Source organism: Bos indicus x Bos taurus, chromosome 1 (assembly GCF_003369695.1).
Source record: "Bos indicus x Bos taurus breed Angus x Brahman F1 hybrid chromosome 1, Bos_hybrid_MaternalHap_v2.0, whole genome shotgun sequence".
NCBI classification, from domain to species: Eukaryota; Metazoa; Chordata; class Mammalia; order Artiodactyla; family Bovidae; genus Bos; species Bos indicus x Bos taurus.
The window spans coordinates 10,000,986-10,019,810 of record NC_040076.1 but is presented as its reverse complement, the minus strand read 5'-3'; the positions used below and the strand labels follow the sequence as shown (position 1 = coordinate 10,019,810).

Below are 18,825 nucleotides of genomic sequence, written 5' to 3'. Positions count from 1 at the left end.
CAATTTTACTGACTTCTACATTCGAGCCCTGACTACATTTGCTTGTCAGGATTAACAGCATCTTACAAACTTCTTTCTACAAAAGTGATCATGGAACTACTAAATAAGAGGACTGCTTGTTTGAATGACGAGGTCAGGTTTCCTTTATTTCTTTATCCTTGTTAATCTCTACAGTCCTTGCTCATCTCTTTTCCTTTAGGTCATTTACAGCTGAAGGACCACTGTGTTGAACACTACTCGAGGGCAGCAATTTAAATCATTCAATAAATACTTAAAATATTAACAAGTATTTGGCGCAAGCTCCCTCCCTACATCACTACTTTCATCCTAACCTCGGGTTGGAAATGCCAAATAAGAAAAGCACATGTCCACAATTACATAGCTCCTGATGCCCTAAACAGATTCATATATCCATTAGACACTACATTTACAAAGAACTTATAATGTCAGAAGATTTAATGTTAAGGAATAAAATGCAGGATATAAAATGGAACCTACAGCATGATCTGAAAAATGCTTTAAAACGTGAAATACAACAGGCATTTACAGGTGGTAGAATTATGCATGTTTTTATATTTTCTCTAGGTTACCTACAATGGAACCTGGAAAAGGTCTTTTCATTCCAGTCCCAAAGAAGGACAATACCAAAGAATGTTCAAACTACTGGACAATTCACATGTTAGCAGGGTAATGCTCAAAATCATTCAAGCTAGGCTTCAACAGTACATGAACCAAGAACTTCCAGATGTACAAGATAGATTTAGAAAACGCAGAAGCACCAGAGACCAAACTGCCAATATCCCTTGGATCATAGAGAAAGCAAAGGAATTCCAGGAATATATCTACTTCTGCTTTATTTACCACCTTAAAGCCTTTGACTGTGCCGATCACAACAAACTGTTGGAAAATTCTTAAAGAGATGAGAATGCCAGACCACCTCATCTGCCTCCTAAGAATCCTGTACGCAGGTCAAGAACAGCAGTCAGAACTGGACATGAAATAATAGACTCGTTCAAAATTGAGAAAGCAGTTCGTCAAGGCTGTATATTGTTGCCCTGCTTATATAACTTATATGCAGAGTACATCATGAGAAATGCCAGACTGGATGAATCACAAGCTGGAATCAAGATTGCTGGGGGAAATATCAACAACCTCAAATATGCGGATGATACTACTCTGATGGAAGAAAGTGAAGAGGAACTAAAGAGCCTTTTGATGAAGGTGAAAGAGGAGAGTGAAAAAGCTGGCTTAAAACTCAACATTCAAAAAAACTCAGATCATGGCATCCGGTCCCATCACTTCATGGAAAACAGATGAGGAAAAAGTGGAAACAGTGACAGATTTTATTTTCTTGGGCTCCAAAATCACTGTGGATAGTGACTGCAGCCATGTAATTAAAAGACACTTGCTCCTTGGAGGAAAAGCCATGACAAACCAACCAACCTAGACAGTGCATTAAAAAGCAGAGACATCACTTTGCCAACAAAGGTCTGTATAGTCAAAGCTATGGTTTTTCCAGCAGTCATGTACGGATATGAGAGTTGGACCATAAAGAAAGCTGAGCGCTGAAGAATTAATGCTTTTGAACTGTGGTGTTGGAGAAGACTCTTGAGAGTCCCTTGGACTGCAAGGAGATCAAACCAGTTAATCCTAAAGGAAAGTCAACCCTGACTGATGCTGAAGCTCCAATCCTTTGGCCACCTGATTCAAAGAACTGACTCATTAGAAAAGACCCTGATGCGGGGAAAAGACTGAGGTCAAGAGGAGAAGGGGACAGCAGAAGATGAGACAGTTAGACACCATTGCTGACTCAATGGACATGAGTTTGAGCAAACTCCAGGAGACAGTGAAGCACAGGAAAGCCTGGCCTGCCTGCAATTCAAGGGGTCGTAAAGAGTCAGACATGACTGAGCGACTGAACAAGATGACAACAACCTATAATGAAATCGTACTACTTTTCTAATTCAAAACAATCTAACATATATAATTTGAAAAAATAAGATTCCCCCAAACAGTTTAAAGCTTTAAACTTCTGTACCTCTTGGTTATATTTATTATGAAAAATATATGGAAAACTGGTGTTAAAAAAAAAAGTGGATCTTTTTAAGCTTAAAGACAAATTTTTTTAAGTTTAATAGTCAACCTCCAAAGGAGATTCAGATACCCTTTTACTTTTAGCTCATTCCTGCAAGCCCTGAATCCTCTAGGCATTGTCCCACAGATTAGCCTTTGCAAAGTGCAATTATTTTTGCACACAATATGAAGAAAATACATGCTTAACTTAAAGATCAATTACGCCTTGTGGGTAAAGTCTAGCCACAGACGGAAAGTCTTAAGATTTAAATAGAAAAATTGTCAAGTTAACACTATATCTAAAATCACTAAGCCTAAGTCACTGAATAAACGTGAACTCTCTTTAAAGCACTCACACCATCTACGATATCCAGGCTGATAAATATTTTACAACTACTTCCAACTTTAAAAGTTCACTCATGGAGCTTCTTCATACCATAAAATAAATACTTAACAGCAATGATCCCAGAAGTACATCAATCCCCTGTCTTTACCAACTCACAATGCTGTGGGGTAACCATTCCACAATGCTTGCATTTGGAAAACAACTATTTTATATGCCACTGGGCTTAAGTTGTCAAAAAACATCATACTTTAAATATAACTGGATAAGAATTATTGGCACACACATGGGCAGCTTTCCAAAAGAAGGGAAGAAAAAAGAAAACTTAATCCAGTGTTTCCAGGAACAGACCTCACACACACAACAAACTGTACATAATACATAATGCCTTGCTGACCTCTTTTCCTTTCAGTGGGCAGATGATATTTCAGTGAGTTCTGAGTCACATACTCTGGGTCCCAAAGGGTCCACCCAACTTGTACTCCAGCAGTGCCCACACCAAAAAAATAAAACTGAGTGCTGGACCCAGCATCACCTCACATTACTATTCCACTGAGTGATTCTCAGTATGCCTGCTAATTTTATTTACCCTGCCCCCAAAGAGTTGTCTTGATCACAAGCCTTGCCTTCCTCAAGTGGGCCAGATTTTCTTAAAGCTCCTGGCTCAGTATTTAGTTGACAGCAACCACCAAATATGAGTACATATTCAAATGGACACAGCAAAATAGAAAAGAAGAAGGAAGAAACAGGATGAAGAAGAAAGATTAGAAACCACAGGACAGGGATTAGGGCTCAGACCATTAATTTTCAAGCGATTATCATTCAACTAAGTATCATCAGATCCCAGTTTCTTCATCTAACAAGGGGGGATAGAAAGGAGGTCCTATGGATAGTATCTGCTCCATTCTTTTCCTAGACAGTCGTAAATTGATTTGGCCCTTCTATAGCTGCACTGTCCAATATGGTAGCCACCAGCCAATGTGGCTACTGACTGCATGAAATACGGCTGGTTGGACTTAAACTATATTCTATGGGTAAAATTTTGAAGACATAAAATGAAAAAAGAGTGTAATATATTTCATGAATAATTTTTATATTGACCATATATTGAAATGATATTTTACATTTATTAGGTACAATACACTAATTTGGGCTTCCCTTGTGGCTTAGCTGGTAAAAAATCTGCCTGTAATGCAGGAGACCTGGGCTCAATCCCTGGGTTGGGAAGATCCCCTGGAGAAGGGAAAGGCTACCCACTCCAGTATTCTGGCCTGGAGAATTCCATGGACTGTATAGTCCAAGGGGTTGCAAAGAGTTGGACATGACTGAGCGACTTTCACTTTCTTTCAGTGTTACGCACTACTTTTGCCAGTTTCTTTTGAATTTGAGGTGGACACTAGAACATTTTAAATTATACCTGTGGTCCCGTTATACTTTTATTGAACTGCTTTGTTTTGGAGTTAGGCCTGGCAGTAAGGGAGGGCCAGAGGAATTTTGAGATGAAATGATATAAGGAAGGTATCTGAATGGAAGTTGCCATTCCCTGGTTCTTCACTATTAGGACCTGGGGCATATCATTTCCAGATAATATTTACAAACCTCTGTTTTAAAGTTTTGCTTTTGTTTTCTTATTCTACTCACCAACAATGAATCAATAGCAAACAATATTGGGCCTGAAAATAATCAATACCACTTCATTTACTCTAAGGCTAAACCTTAATTATCAGCTGTAGGATTATAGGATTGAAGCATAATCTTAAATGGATGTGTCTTCATAGAGGCACAACTGTTTTCCATTTCCTTTGAACTGAATATAAATTTAAAGTAATAATTGAGTTTCCTTCATAAAGATGATCACAATCTTCTTTTTAAAACTCATATTCAAATTTAATAGGAACAATTAAAATAAACTTGCATGGGTGAAGCATGTTTCACTGACACCTAATGAGAAACTTTTCACTGATTTTTGCAATCTGTATCAATTAATATATTCTAAATGATCAAAGAAGCAGAGATCATTTCTATAGAGTTTGTTTACTTAGCAATACAGCAGATTATGAACCAAACCAATAAAATATTTGTAAGACTCGGGTAAGTCAAGAATGAATATTCTCAGAAAATTTTCTTGGACTTTTGCAATTAAGAGATCTTAAAGAGATGGAAATACCAGACCACCTGACCCGCCTCTTGAGAAGCCTGTATGCAGGTCAGAAAGCAACAGTTAGAACTGGACATGGAACAACAGACTGGTTCCAAATCAGGAAAGGAGTACGTCAAGGCTGTATATTGTCACCCTGCTTATTTAACTTATATGCAGAGTACATCATGAGAAACGCCGGTATGGAGGAAGCACAAGCTGGAATCAAGATTGCCAGGAGAAATATCAATAACTTCAGATATGCGGATGACACCATCCTTATAGCAAAGAGTGAAGAACTAAAAAGCCTCTTGATGAAAGTGAAAGAGGAGAGTGAAAAAGTTGGCTTAAAATTCACCATTCCGAAAACTAAGACCATGGCATCTGGTCCCATCACTTCATGGCAAATAGATGGAAACAATGGAAACAGTGACAGACTTTATTTGAGAGGGGCTCCAAAATCACTGCAGATGGTGACTGCAGCCATGAAATTAAAAGATGCTTGCTTCTTGGAAGAAAAATTATGACCAACCTAGACAGCATATTAAAAATCAGAGACATTACTTTGCCAATAAAGGTCCATCTAGTCAAAGCTATGGTTTTTCCAGGAGTCATGTATGGATGTGAGAGATGGACTATAAAGAAAGCTGAGTGCCAAAGAATTGATGCTTTTGAACTGTGCTGTTGGAGAAGACTCTTAAGAGTCCCTTGGACTGCAAGGAGATCCAACCAGTCAATCTTAAAGGAAATCAGTCTTGAATATTCATTGGAAGGACTGATGTTGGAGCCGAAACTCCAATACTTTGGCCACCTGATGCGAAGAACTGACTCACTGGAAAAACCCTGATGCTGGGAAAGATTGAAGGTGAGAGGAGAAGGGGATGACAGAGGATGAGATGATTGGATGGCATCACTGACTCCACGGACGTGAGTTTGAGTGAACTCTGGAAATTGGTGATGGACAGGGAGGCCTGGTGTGCTGCAGTCCATGGGGTCACAAACAGTTGGACACGACTGAGAGACTGGACTGAGAGAATGAACTGAACTGAACCAAAACAAAAGTATCCATCTAACTGCCTATAAAATTAACTACCAATTGTTTAAAAGCAAGCAACAGTCCCTAACTCTGAAATCCAGAGCCAACTAAAGGCACACGCTTTTCAGACTGGGCTTAAACCATGGCCAGTATTTAAGAACAATATTTGCAGATATATGAAAGCAGAACAGATTTCAGAATACTATATATCTGTTGAGGAAATTTTAAATAAAAAAGTTTTAAAATAAAGTTTCTCAACTTAGATAAACTATGTGACCATTATAAAACTATTCAGAAATTAAAAAAACAAGACTTTCTTAATTTTCAAATTCCAGCTAATATAGTTCACACAAATTTTCAAACTTTCATGGTATAAATTATTACTCATTCTTTTTATGGGGGAAAAAGTATAATTTCAAGGGTGATGGGAGATTTATGTATGTATTTAAAACACATATTGGCTCCTCTTTCTGATTCTCATGATTAACCAACAACTATTTCAGATACTACAAATTGTCAACTATATTTCAGAAGGCAGTCTCTTAAGTGATGAGACAAAATATTTTCTTTGCTAGACCCTCTAAAAATAAAAGGAAAACCAAGATGTAAGATGATCAAACTTGAACTAAGCTTTTAACTACTTAAAGAGAACCAAAGAAAGAAATAATGCAGAAAATGAAACCAAGAGTAGTTTTTGAGAAACCAGGATATTTTAGACATTTCCTTAAGACAGAACCATGTACAACATGTCAAACTATGAGGATGCAATTTAAATAAACCTTGAAGTGCTGGTAAAATGCCTGCTCTGTGTGTGCGTGTGTGTGTGTGTGCACGCTCAGTTGTGTCTGACTCTTTGTGACTCCAGGGACTATAGTCCACCAAGCACCTCTGTCCATGGAATTTTCCAGGCAAGAATACTGGAGTGGGTTGCCATTGCCTCCTCCAGGGGATCTTCCCCATCCAGGGATCAAACTTGCATCTCTGCAGTCTTCTGCATTGGCAGGCAGGTTCTTTTCCACTAGCACCACCTGTTAAGCCCATGCCCATATCAGGCATACTTAAAAAAATAGAACAAAATACCTCACCACTTAGCTGTCATTGAAAATGGCATTGGCATGTAGATTCTTTACCATTGCACCAACTGAGAAGCCCCAAAATGTCTGAAGGTGAAGTGAAAGTCGCTCAGTTGTGTCTGACTCTTTTGCAATCCCATGGACTGTAGTCCATGGAATTCTCCAGGCCAGAATACTGGAGTGAGTAGCCCTTCCCTTCTCCAGGGGATTGGGATCTTCCTGACTCAGGAATTGAACCGGGGTCTCTTGCACTGCTGGTGGATTCTTTACCAGCTGAGCTACCAAAAGCCCAGAAGTCAATCACAAACGCCCTGAGAAAATCTGAAATAGAGACAAAACATCCTGCATTAAACTTTCCCCTCATCTGCTAACAAGAATCAATCGACTGTCTGGGTCAGCATTTCACATGTTACATTTCTGAGATGACTAAGCAAACCAGCAACGGAGGTTACGTTTTAAGGTTTCTTAAAAAGCATAAACAATTTAACAATGGCAATAAATCCTGAGGATATTTTAAGCAAAGTCTTTTTCTCTTCTCCAGGAAAAGAAAAACAAACTTAAGCTAAAATATTTTTCTCTTCATTGGCTATTTATGAAGGCAATAAATACAACTAAGAACATACACACAAAAAATACTCCCAAGAAGCTGAATACTTCCCATCTGTATCCTTTTACAGCACCACCCAGAAAATTCACAAAGAAACAAATTTGACCTTTGTCCAGGCTCATGAAAGTGAAGTGAAATATTCAAATGGCAAATACAGACATGGAAAGGAATTTCTTGGGAACTGGGTGGGTCTGCTTCCTACCTTGTTTATTTAAGAAAGTCTTCCCTATTCATTATCTTTGTCCAGGATGTCTGGAATGGCCCTGTTGACTAATTACTCAGTCCCAAGTTTCAGGGACTTGCACTGTTTAAAGGTAACTCTACCTTAAGGTAGCTTTTGCTTCTACTGTTTGAGCCATCTAGTCACATGGTCACCCTCTGAGAATTCCCTCCCCGCATACTTCACTGAACAAGTATGCAGTGATTCCAAAATTACAGTTTTGTCACAAATATACTCTCTTGAAACTGGAGCCTTTCACAATTCCTCACACCAACAGAAATACACAAGCTGCCTTCCTATTCAATCATCTTATCAATTAGCCAAGACTCTGCCCTGCACAAAACAACTACAGGGTTTTAAAATTTAGTTCACTTTTACTGGATTGAAATTTTCTGGATTCCATGGTGTAAGAGGATTTAACACCTGGACACAAAACATTAAAAACAACCCTGAGAAAACCCTGGTAAAACACAAAGTTAATCATAATGACCTCAATTAGATTTTCAGTGCCTGTCAAGTTAGTAGCATATAGTGATATTGGCTTCAAGCCCTTGAACTTGAAAAGTACAATTCCTTAAGAGAGTAGAAATAATAGAATTTCAATTTTTTTCTTAAAGGGCCAATTTTGATCCTAGTTCACACTAATGTAAAAGGCAAGTATTAGCAGTAAAATGGCAAAAAAAAAAAGAAGCAAACTGCAAAAAGCCAAATTATAATGAAATTTTCATTTTGATGGTCGCTCAATTTCACTCCAATACACAATGTCGTCTCTTCAAATTTCACTATCTTGATCAAAGAAAATCATTTCTAAGCACCTTCAACTGAAAATGTCCCAGTCAATCAGAGGATTGATGAAATATTTCAACAACAGGCATTGTTTTCCCTGGGTCAACTGAATGTCTGAAATAAAGAGTAGCAAATGAAGTTACTGACAGCATTTCATATCCTTTTCACAATAAAATGTTTTAGAAAGATTCAAAGAGTAAATCTTATTTAAAAGGCTTAATTTTTTTTTGTAGACTTGTAGTTAGGTGTCATTCACAACTTTTTTAAACATAAGAGAAGCTAGCTGTCAAGAGTCAAACATAATTATCACTACAGTATAAAATCCCAGAGTCTTCCTTTAGAAAATTTGTCAAGTATTTAGTAAACACTAGATGTAAGGCACTGCAGTGAATTATGAAACAAATTACAGAAATAGTTTGTGATCAAGTTTAACATTAACTTCTCTGCCCCACTATTCTATTTTTAATATCTAACCACCAAAGTACATCCTTGTTCCTGGTTATGGTTTTACACCAAAGTGAATAAATAGTTCTTTCCTCCAGATATCTAAGTTTACATTTGGGTCAGAGAACTTTCCTGATAATACCACATAAAATATCACATTCATGGCAGATTTCCACCTAGCATTCACCGATGATATCCTTGCCCAATTTAATTTTTTCCAAGTTTTCTACTACTTTTTATTCTTCCATTGCTATTTATTCTGTCTACCCCTCATTATACTGTAAACTCCCATGAGGGGAGGGACCTCAAAAATACTGGTTAAATGAAGGAGTGAATTTTCCTTTTCTGGCTGTGCTCATAAAAACCTAAGTTTCTATGCATGAAAATACACTAGTAACTTCTCTATAAAATCTGATTTTAATTTTAAGTTGCTCATTCATCTAATATGTATCAGAATAAATTATTCCTAGAATGGTTAGTCTACATATTTGCAAGTTTCTGTGAAAGTTTCTTAAAAACTCATCACTTACATCTTCAAACCAATACACTGCAATGACAAAACTATTCGCCTAAAAAAATAACAAGAAATTAAGAGCTTCAGCATGAGAAATATTAGCTCTCAAATATAGCTTTTCCTATAAGTTTTTTATGTTAGTCACTGAAGGGTTAAGCAAAGATTTCAAAAAGTTTGTATCAGTTTTAAAGGCTCAATCTCCAAAGTAGATAAGGATTTTTTTTGAAAGATGAAAAAAATCAATATGTTTACTACAGCAGTTATCTATCATGTGTGCCTATTAATTCCATTACAAAACAAAACAATAATTGTGCTTTTGAAGAGCCGTCCCATTGATAAGAACAAATACAAAAAGTCCTTTTTTGGACTAACCAAACCTCAACCAGGACTACTATTTTCTTCATTTTTGACGAAAGTAAAGACTACGTTGTCCTGTTAATTTCATCGTAATCCAGTCATATGCAGACGGGAGAAACAACAAATGAGTTAGTGGTCACTTGAGGGTAAGAGGTCAGGCCTAAAGTAGACAAATGTATCTCAAGGGTAACCTCTTGTCTGTATTCCCATAAAATGTCACTCTGGGGTCAAAATATATCAATCTTTTAAGCTTTGAAATTTAACAAATCAGCAAGAGTAACAACACATTTTCTTCACTTTATGCAAATGACTTTTCCTGATAGAATATAGATTTCTTATTCTTATAAGCATCCTTCCCAAGAATACTGGAGTAGGGGGATTTTCCCAACTCAGGAATCAAACCAGGGTCTCCTGGATTGCAGGCGGATTCTTTACCAGCTGAGCTACCAGGGAAGCAAGGATGAAAAGTAATTTACCAGTCTTGATCACCAAGGATACCTTAAACATTCTTTAGTAAGGATACAGTGTAGATTTCTATGGAAGCAAAATGAAAACATAGGAACATACTATTAGATTCTCCATGGAAGAGACTCAAGCAAAGAACAATTTCGTATCAATAAAATAAATCATTAAAAAATTTTTTTCTTGATCAAATTTCTCAGCTAAATGCCATCTCAACTAGGGAGGAAAAAATAAATCGTGAGAGAAAGACCACCTGGAAACGAGAAGATACAAACACCGGGGTTCATCACTAATAAGACCTTAAGAATTCTACTATTTGCTCATCTATAAAACAAGCTTGTTGTTCTTTTCCCTTTTCTGAAAAGTTCACCTTGCTTACTCTCTCCCCCTGCTCACAGACCCTGTTTATGTGGTTGTGGTACTTTCATTCCTTACTGTATCTACTCTTGAGAAGCATGTTTATTTCAAACATAGCTACAATAACTGCATAGTCCTACTTGAACCCACTTTTTTGATCCAGCGGGGCAGTGATAAAAGAAATACATGAATTGTAGTGACAAGAAAAAAAAACCATATAAACTCATTTGGACTTCACTTATTGATTCTTCAATACGTTGATCATACCCTAACCACAGTATCACCAATTTGGGGTATCCTTAAATATCTTCAGCCTAATTTTGAAACTGGGATTGCAAACCTTTCATTTTATAATGAGCAGAGTGTGCTGATTTAAAAAGTATGCTTTTAATTAAGCAGTAGGTCACTACTAAGTTTTATAGTAGATCACTATAGAATTTATCATCATTTAGCTATTAATATCCGGAGAAGGCAATGGCACCCCACTCCAGTACTCTTGCCTGGAAAATCCCATGGACAGGGAAGCCTGGTAGGCTGCAGTCCATGGTGTCGCTAAGAGTCGGACACGACTGGAGCGACTTCACTTTCACTTTTCACTTTCATGCAGTGGAGAAGGAAATGGCACCCCACTCCAGTGGTCTTGCCTGGAGAATCCGAGGGACGGGGGAGCCTGGTGGGCTGCGGTCTATGGGGTCACACAGAGTCGGACACGACTGAAGCAATTTAGCAGGCTTCCCTGGTGGCTCAGAAAGTAAAGACTCTGCCTGCAATGCAGGTGGGTTTGACTGCCTGGGTCGGGAAGATCCCCTGGAGAAGGGAATGTCTACCCACTTCACTCTTCTTGCCAGGAGAATTTCGTGGACCAAGGAGCCTTGTGGGCTACAGTCCATGAGGTCACAAAGAGTCGGACAAGACCGAGTGACAAAGATAGAGAGATATTAACATAATTCATTTTATTTTGAAAGTTGGTTTCTTCCAGAAGTGTTGCCATCTCAGGCAGTCTTGCTTTTAGGTTTCCTTGTCCTCTGGTGAAAATTATTTAAAGCTTCCAGTCTAGGTAGGACCAAAATTCTTTTGCTAGCATCTGATATCTTCCTTGGCCAAACTGGTTTATTCATTTTCTAGAGAAGGTTATGCTGAGAATTAAACCAAGTTATTCAAAGCTCTCTGCACACAGCGGACAGTCAACTAACAGCTGAGTTAATAATCAAGCCAGAATATAAACTCACTCAATTTCAGACATGTGTAGCTAGCTGCCAGGGTGCACACATTTAAAGTAGGTCTTACTCATTTGTGTAACAACTGCTTATGTTTTTTACATATTTCTGTACTGTTCAAGTTTTTCTGTAAGCATGAATTGTTTTAGGGCTTTTCAAAAAAGCCAACTAAAACACAAAATAAATATGAATATTTAATAAGTTTGTATATGTTTTAATTTTATTTGTCATACAAATTTTATCTCCAATGTCTTTTTTAAAATTTAAATCAAATTCATTCATTCTTCTCATGAACAAAGTGCCAAGTTCCTATACAGTCTTAACTGGTTGGTAAGTGCATTGGTCAGTAGGTGAAACATCATATAAATTTTTTTTTTAACTTTCAACAATACATAGGATTAAATGTATTTATTTTACATCATCATCAACATCATAAACAATAATTGTAACTAACATGTGCTTATAAGATGCTATCATGTTATATATTAACTCTTTAACTATAAACATTAACGCTTTCACTGTTTCAAGCATTTTACGTACATATTAACTCAATCTTCAACAACCATAAGTATTATCCCCATTTTGCAGAGGAACAAACTGAAGTATGAGTTAGCTCACAGTCAACAGCTTGACCAATGTGGAATGCTGCCTTCCTAGGAAACATGAAAAATTCCACTACTAAGTTTCTGACCTGACATCCTACTGGTTATCAAAATCAAGGCTATAAATGTAGGAACGATTACACTACTTTCCATAGAGCTGGCTTTTAAAAGCCTCTCATTTTGCTCATTTCAACCACTATCTTCTTCCATAAAATACTATAATCCTAGAAATGCTCAAGCTAAATCTGTATTTCATGCTTCGTCCAAATGTAGCCACACAAAATAAGTCTAAGTAAAATAGCCTCTTAGTTCCCATCTCAGCTAAGAATACATACATGAAACTGAATCCTCTGTACCCCATTCTAACTATTCAGAATCCCTTTTTCATAGATCTATTAGTTCATAAACACATCCAGGCTGTCTTTTTTTCCCTAATGAATTACTTTATTCCTAGAGCAGTCCATTCGAATCCAGTTTATGGTACATGTCTACTTCTAAAAAGCTAACAGTAAGCATATCTATTCACCTTTAACCTGAAGAGGAAAATTCATGAGATCTTTTTTCAAAGGAAAACATCAGTGTCTTCACCGAAATGGTTGTTTCTTAAAGCATCCACATTAAACTGAAAAAAGAGTTACATAACATTTTCCCCTTCATCCTGGTTTTCATTTCCAAATTCAGTTTGAGGATTCAGGTACTATTTGCTTTCCTTTTACTAACAAATACAAGGAAAATGAAGAAATATACATTTTTCTGGCTTAAGCTTGCTACTCATTCAGGAGGGCGGGGGGTCTGTTCATTCCATCACTTTGGCCTCCTCCGCCTGCCAGCCTGTCTTCCTCCAGCCACTGAAGAGGGTGTATCTGGATACGAACCATTAAGTCACAGGGTGACAGCGTCCCCAAGGATTTGCAGAAGCTGGTGTGAGTATCAATTCCCACCCCATCCATATGGAAGAATGTATAGCGGAATACTTCCACAAGTATGTGAGGTCCTACTATGAAAAGAAAACCATTTCATAGTCAAGTGGAACATGAAGGTAGAAAAGCACCAGGAAAAGAATCAAAAAACAAAAGGAACATTTTCCCCATGCTCCTTGCTGCTGCCCAGTGAATCAGTTTTTTCATCGGGTACCCACTTCTTCAGTCAAGGTTCTAATGAAGATGCTGCATCAGAGCTCTTGGCCCCTCAATCCTTATTTGGAATTTGCTATTCCTCTCCAGGGCCTCCCTCGTGGCTCAGGAGTAAAGAATCTGTCTGCCAAGGCAGAAGACCTGGGTTCGATCCCTGGGTCAGGAAGAGCCCGGGGAGAAGGAGATGGCAACCCACTGCAGTACTCTTGCCTGGGAAATCCCCCGGACAGAGGAGCCTGGTGTGCTACAGTCCATGGGGTGGCAAAGAGTCGGACATGATTTAGCGTCTGAGCAGGCACTCCTCTCCAGAGTGTATCCTACACCTTTGCCATCCATCTCACCATCTGTCACAGTTCATGAGCACACATGTAGGATGATTTGTTTATCCTCCGTCTTGCCCACTAGACTGGAAGCTTCCTGAAGCAAGTGATGGTTTTTGTTCACCAGGCTATCTTCAGAGGTACAGACCAGAGCTTGGCCCCAAGAGACTCAACTTAAAATGGCCCTAATGAATAAATAGGGACACAAGGAAAATTAAATCCCACACTGGCTCTGCCCACATCCTCAGGGGTATGTGCTCGCGAGACAGGTATGTAAACAGATACTATAAATGCAAAGACTTAAACTCCCTTCCCCAAACCTAAGATACAAATCTGGCTGGAAAGGAATCATTAGGAAATTCTCGAGGATTATCTCATCCCATGGTTCCTTTATTCCTTATATACAGATGTTTATACTGTTAATATTTTACTCAGTATACCACTTAATCAGTACTTTCCTCTTGGTACTTAACATTTTCTGTTTTCTTTTATAATCATGTGCCTGTCTTATTTACTCTGCAAACTTCCTGGGAACAGGAGAATACAGTATGCAAGTCAAAGTAAACCTTACATCCTAGAGCTTTACTTATAAAGTACATGTATAAGGTTTACCTTTGCATTTGTAACTGATACAACTAGGCAGAGATTAGAGAACTATAGTAATCAAAGATACTTTCTAAGTCTCTTAAAGTAATACATATCCCCACCTAGATCAAATGTGCAGAAAGAGACTGTAGATTTCTACTGAATTTTACCATACTCTTCAATGGTAGTTTAACAGCCACAGGAAAAGTATGTAATAGCTCTGCTTATTTCAAGAATGACTGACACCTTCATCTTCATACAAATATCTGCACAGAAGTCTCTAGTACACCATAAACATAAAACACCATAAACATAAAACAGAGGCCCTCTAGCAAAAGGGAGAAAGCCTTTTTCATGAGGATTACCTCCACATTTTTCTTTTTTTTCTTTTCCATATGGTTTATTACAAGGTATTGAACATAATTCCCTGTGCTACACTGTAGGACCTGTTATTTATCCATCCGGGTATATAAGAGGTTGCACCTGCCAGTCCCAAACTCCCAATCCAATCCCCACCTTCCCCTTAACCCTTAGCAATCACATCTGTTCTCTATGTATAGTCTGTCTTATTTTCCTTCAGACCAATGGACCACATCCTTTCTTTTCAATCATTCCTAATTTAACCTTGTGATCTATTTAGTTGTATGTTTCTCTTTATTTCCCCAGTCAGAACCAGGGATCATTATTCTGTCTGGAGTACTTCTCTGCAGTACTAATGGCCTCCCAAGTGCCCATCAGGTACCTCTGCTCAACAGGGTGACAAGACAGCTGCTTGGGTGCCCTATGGTTATCATGGCTTCCCACTGGTCAGCCAGAAATGGTGACTCCTTATAGCTCACCATCAAATCTGAGCTTCCTGACTGTGACCCCAGGCATCCACCATTAGGGCTGTTCTGACCAGTGTGAGTAGGTATCTATAATCTCTGAATTAGCACCACAATCAAAGTAGATACTTGTGAATTAGGTTAAACCCCACAATACTGGAAAATAAAATTTAAGAGGAAGCCAGTTGAAATAAACGTCAGGGCCTTTTTAACTCATACTCTGTCACTGTCCCAGGGAAAATCATCAGCTCCGGTAATGATGCTTTTCCCAGAGGCCGAGCCCGCCCCCCATCCCGTGATCATTGCCCTTATTCATTTCTTGTCTCAAGTCATCTGCAGCAGACCTATTTTTTAAGCCCTATGAAAGACAGTCAAGTCATAATTAACATCTTTTCAGTGGACAGTGACTTAGCTCCAGAAATCCCCTCAAACCTCATCAGAGTGAACTGCCTACCTTAACGCTTTGCAAAATGAATTAATATGCATCTCACCTCCACCCTTTGAAGGAGGTGACAGTAACCAGTGAAAATGTCCAAAAAGATGGAAGAGCAAAAACTGTAATCAAACAGGCTGAAAAAGAAATCTGAATCATATTTGCCTCTTTCACACACAAAAATATACTGCTCAAAAAACTTAAACATCTACTTTTTGACAAAAGCTTATAAAGGCTTTTAATTACTTAATTTGTGTCTTTCAACGTGTAATAAAACAATGAGAAAACAAATAACTGTAGGAGTAAATTTTAAGTAATGGAAAAAGCCTAGCTCCCTTAATTAAATGCATTTTTTAAAACCGAATAACCAAATTCTTCAACTCTTAAAACAATCTGCCTTAACGAGCCCCGAGGTGATTCTTGAGCCACTCGTAGGTAGAAGAAGAGGAAAAAGTTCAATGACCTTGTAAATTAGGGACTAAAACGCTGTCCGGGTGTGAGAGTCAGTACGGTCTCAGTGGAATTACAGGAAAACATCTGTCCAGAAATTGTTTTTTGGGGGGAAATTACCATGAGGAAGGGGAAAAGTTGGAGGTAAAAACGGGGAAGGGAGGTGACGAATGGTAAAATACCGAATGGGAACCCAAACGATGCAAAATTACGACCTTTTTTGCCCCAGCTGTCAAGCAAACAACTTCTAAGCATCTTCAGATAAAAAGGAAAACAGTGATTTGGCACAGGCGTCAGCTGAATGTTGGGAGAGTTGGATGAATGGGGCAGACTTGTTATATACACCTAGTGGTGGGTGGATTTCCCAGGCTGCAGCCTCCACAGCTTTTCTTTGCTGCACTGCAGAGGCGCCATCTTCTCCGTCTTAATCTTCGCTCAATTTCCAGCCTTTTATCTGCACCCTAAAAAAAAAAATGACCCCGAGGACCCTCCCCAGCAGCCCGCGCCCCCCGGGGGGAACTAAATCACAGTGCCCAGCGCTGCCAGGGAAGTGGCCGCGCCTCGATCTGACAAACGCCTCCTTTGATGCACAGGAGGGGAGAACTCGTGCAGCCCCGCCACCCGCCCCTGCCCTTTCCAGACGCACGCCGCACTCTCCGCGTATTTTTCCCCCAAGGACTTTGCAACCGAGAAAAGAATGAGCCAGCCTGGGAGGTGATGGGGAGAAGGAGGGAAGATGAGGGGTTCCGAGACGCCGCCAGCGCGTCCCTCAGCAGCGCCCCAGCCCCCTCCGGGACGGACTCGCAGCGCGGGGAAGGGAGTCAGGCGGGACGCTCGGTGGCGCACAGACCACCGCGCCCCGGGGCTGGCGAGGGCGGAGTGTCGCGGCTTTTGTTCCCGGGGATCTTCTCCCTCTCCGGGTGAATCCGAGGGTGCGCGCGAACACCCTAGATGTCTAGGCTTGGAGAACGTGCGAGGTGGTTGTGGGTCTCCGACCCCTCCCATCTCTCGCAACTTAACACAAAAGGGAGACGCCGAGAGGCACAAAGTTTGCCCGCTGAGGGTGGTGCGCGACCCTCCTTGGGGTCGCCCTCGGGAGCCTCCGCGAAGAGGAAGGAGGAAGAGGTCTGGCGAGGAAGGGGTGGTGGGGATGCGAAAGGAAGGTGAAACAGGGCGGAAAAGGCCAAGGGAAGCGAAGGGGTGGGGTGGGGGTGCCCAGCTTCCCCGAGCCGTCCCGACTCCTCCTCCCCGGGGCCCGAGAGAAAAGAAAGGGCAGCGATTAAGAGCTGGGGACAGAATACAGGGACTCTTGCGTTTTCGGTTTTCCCCACGTGTTCTCTCGCCCCCCACCGCCCCATCTTCCATCTGGATGTCTCTTGCCTCCCCCGGCCCCCGGCCCCGAGGAAAGGAGTGAATCAGGATCTGAGCCTAAGAGAGCCTCCTCCTCGACTCGCGCCCCTCAAGACTGGCGCGGACCCCGGGGCCCGACGCCTCGCCGGATCCCTCTGCGCCGGCCGGAGCGCGCGTCTCCGGGGCAGGGCTGGGCCGGAGGCAGAGATGCGCAGGGCGCCCGCAAGCGGGGGCGTAGGGCGCAGAGCCGAGAGAGGGGCCCCTCGATCGCTCCCCCCCCCCAACCGCCCCGCTTCTCTGGATGAAAGAGGGAGCAGGTCCCCTCCATTCTCCACCCCCCTCCACCGTCACCCCATTCCGAGGCGCGGCACTCACCTCCAGCGCCCGAGCCGTCCAGGCGGCCAGCAGGACCAGTGCCAAGGCGGGCAGCATCGCGACCCTGCGCGGGGCACCGAGCGAGCTGCCGTGCGAGGAGGATCCGCCGCGCCCTTGCTCTGTCTGTGTCGCCGCCGCCGCCGCCGTCTCCGGTGGCCCCGCGCTCTGCTGCTCTGGGTGCTCGCTCTCCTACCGCTGCCGAGGAAACTGACGGAGCGGCGGCGCGGCGGCGGGGCTCGGAGCCCGGCGAGTCAGCTGATCCGGCCCACCCCGCTCGGCACCCGAGAGAGACCCCTAGCGGAGCCGCCGGGGAGCTGCGCCCGCTCGGCCGGGAGGGGCCCGCGCCCCACAAGGCGCCCACAGGTGCGGCTCCCCCGGCTCCCCGGTACGCGCCTTCCCCGGCGGCCGACTGCCTGGGCCCCGGAGCAGTAAGAGGGAGAAAGCTGGGGTCGGAGAGGGATGGTGCAGGGGCAGGGAAAGGGGAGTCCTAGAACGTCTGGGTTCCAGAAAAGTCGAGGGCGCTCTCCGCTCCTAGCCGCCAGCTTGACTCATCGGACTCCGCAGGCCTCTCGGGGGTGTAGTATAAAGGACTGCTGCTGGGTGCGTTTTAATCCGCATTTCGGATTTTTTTTTTTTTTTTTTCCCGTCTCTGTCTCGGTTTGGAGAGGTCGGGGAGGCGTTTCTGGAAGAGAACGAAACAAGCTTAAAGGAAATAGGATTTCTTTGCAATCAGGAGAGCAAAGCCTCCCCCCTCCTCTGCCCCGCCCCAGTCAAAAGCAGCCACGAGGAACCTGGAATTTCTATCTTTAGACCAAACCGAAGGAGAAAGGCGCCGGACCTGGAGAAGAAGCGGCGACCTATTTAATTCTCCTTGAGAGAAGATTTTGTTTTAAAAAAAAAAAATTGTTTTGGTTTGAGAAAGGGAAGACCATATGGGAGGTGGTGGTGGTGTTTTTTAATCAGGCAGGGATGTAATATCTGAGATGTGGGTGAAGTGAAAGTTAAGAGGGGAAGGGTCTCGAAAGATGACTCCCGTTCGACCCCAATAGCTCAAAGTCTGTCCTTGTTCTTGCTTGTGCCTGTCCTAAATCACAGAAATGAACCTTCTGGGAAGCCACTTTCTCCTC

At 41.5% G+C, this 18,825-nt stretch overlaps 1 protein-coding gene across 7 annotated transcripts in view; it reads right to left on the bottom strand.

The window, feature by feature from the left end:
* Positions 1–18,282, bottom strand: part of APP (amyloid beta precursor protein) — a 312,804-nt gene extending 294,522 nt beyond the window's left edge. For 5 of the 7 annotated variants that reach the window (XM_027543506.1, XM_027543608.1, XM_027543712.1 and 2 more), the window contains exon 1: positions 17,699–18,068. In XM_027543506.1, the coding sequence (XP_027399307.1) occupies positions 17,699–17,755 (57 nt within the window). In that variant the 5' untranslated portion in view covers positions 17,756–18,068. Of the gene's footprint in view, positions 1–17,698 lie in introns of all 7 variants that reach the window. The other 2 variants (XM_027543466.1, XM_027543671.1) reach the window with 2 other exon arrangements.
* Between the last annotated feature and the right edge of the window lie 543 nt (positions 18,283–18,825).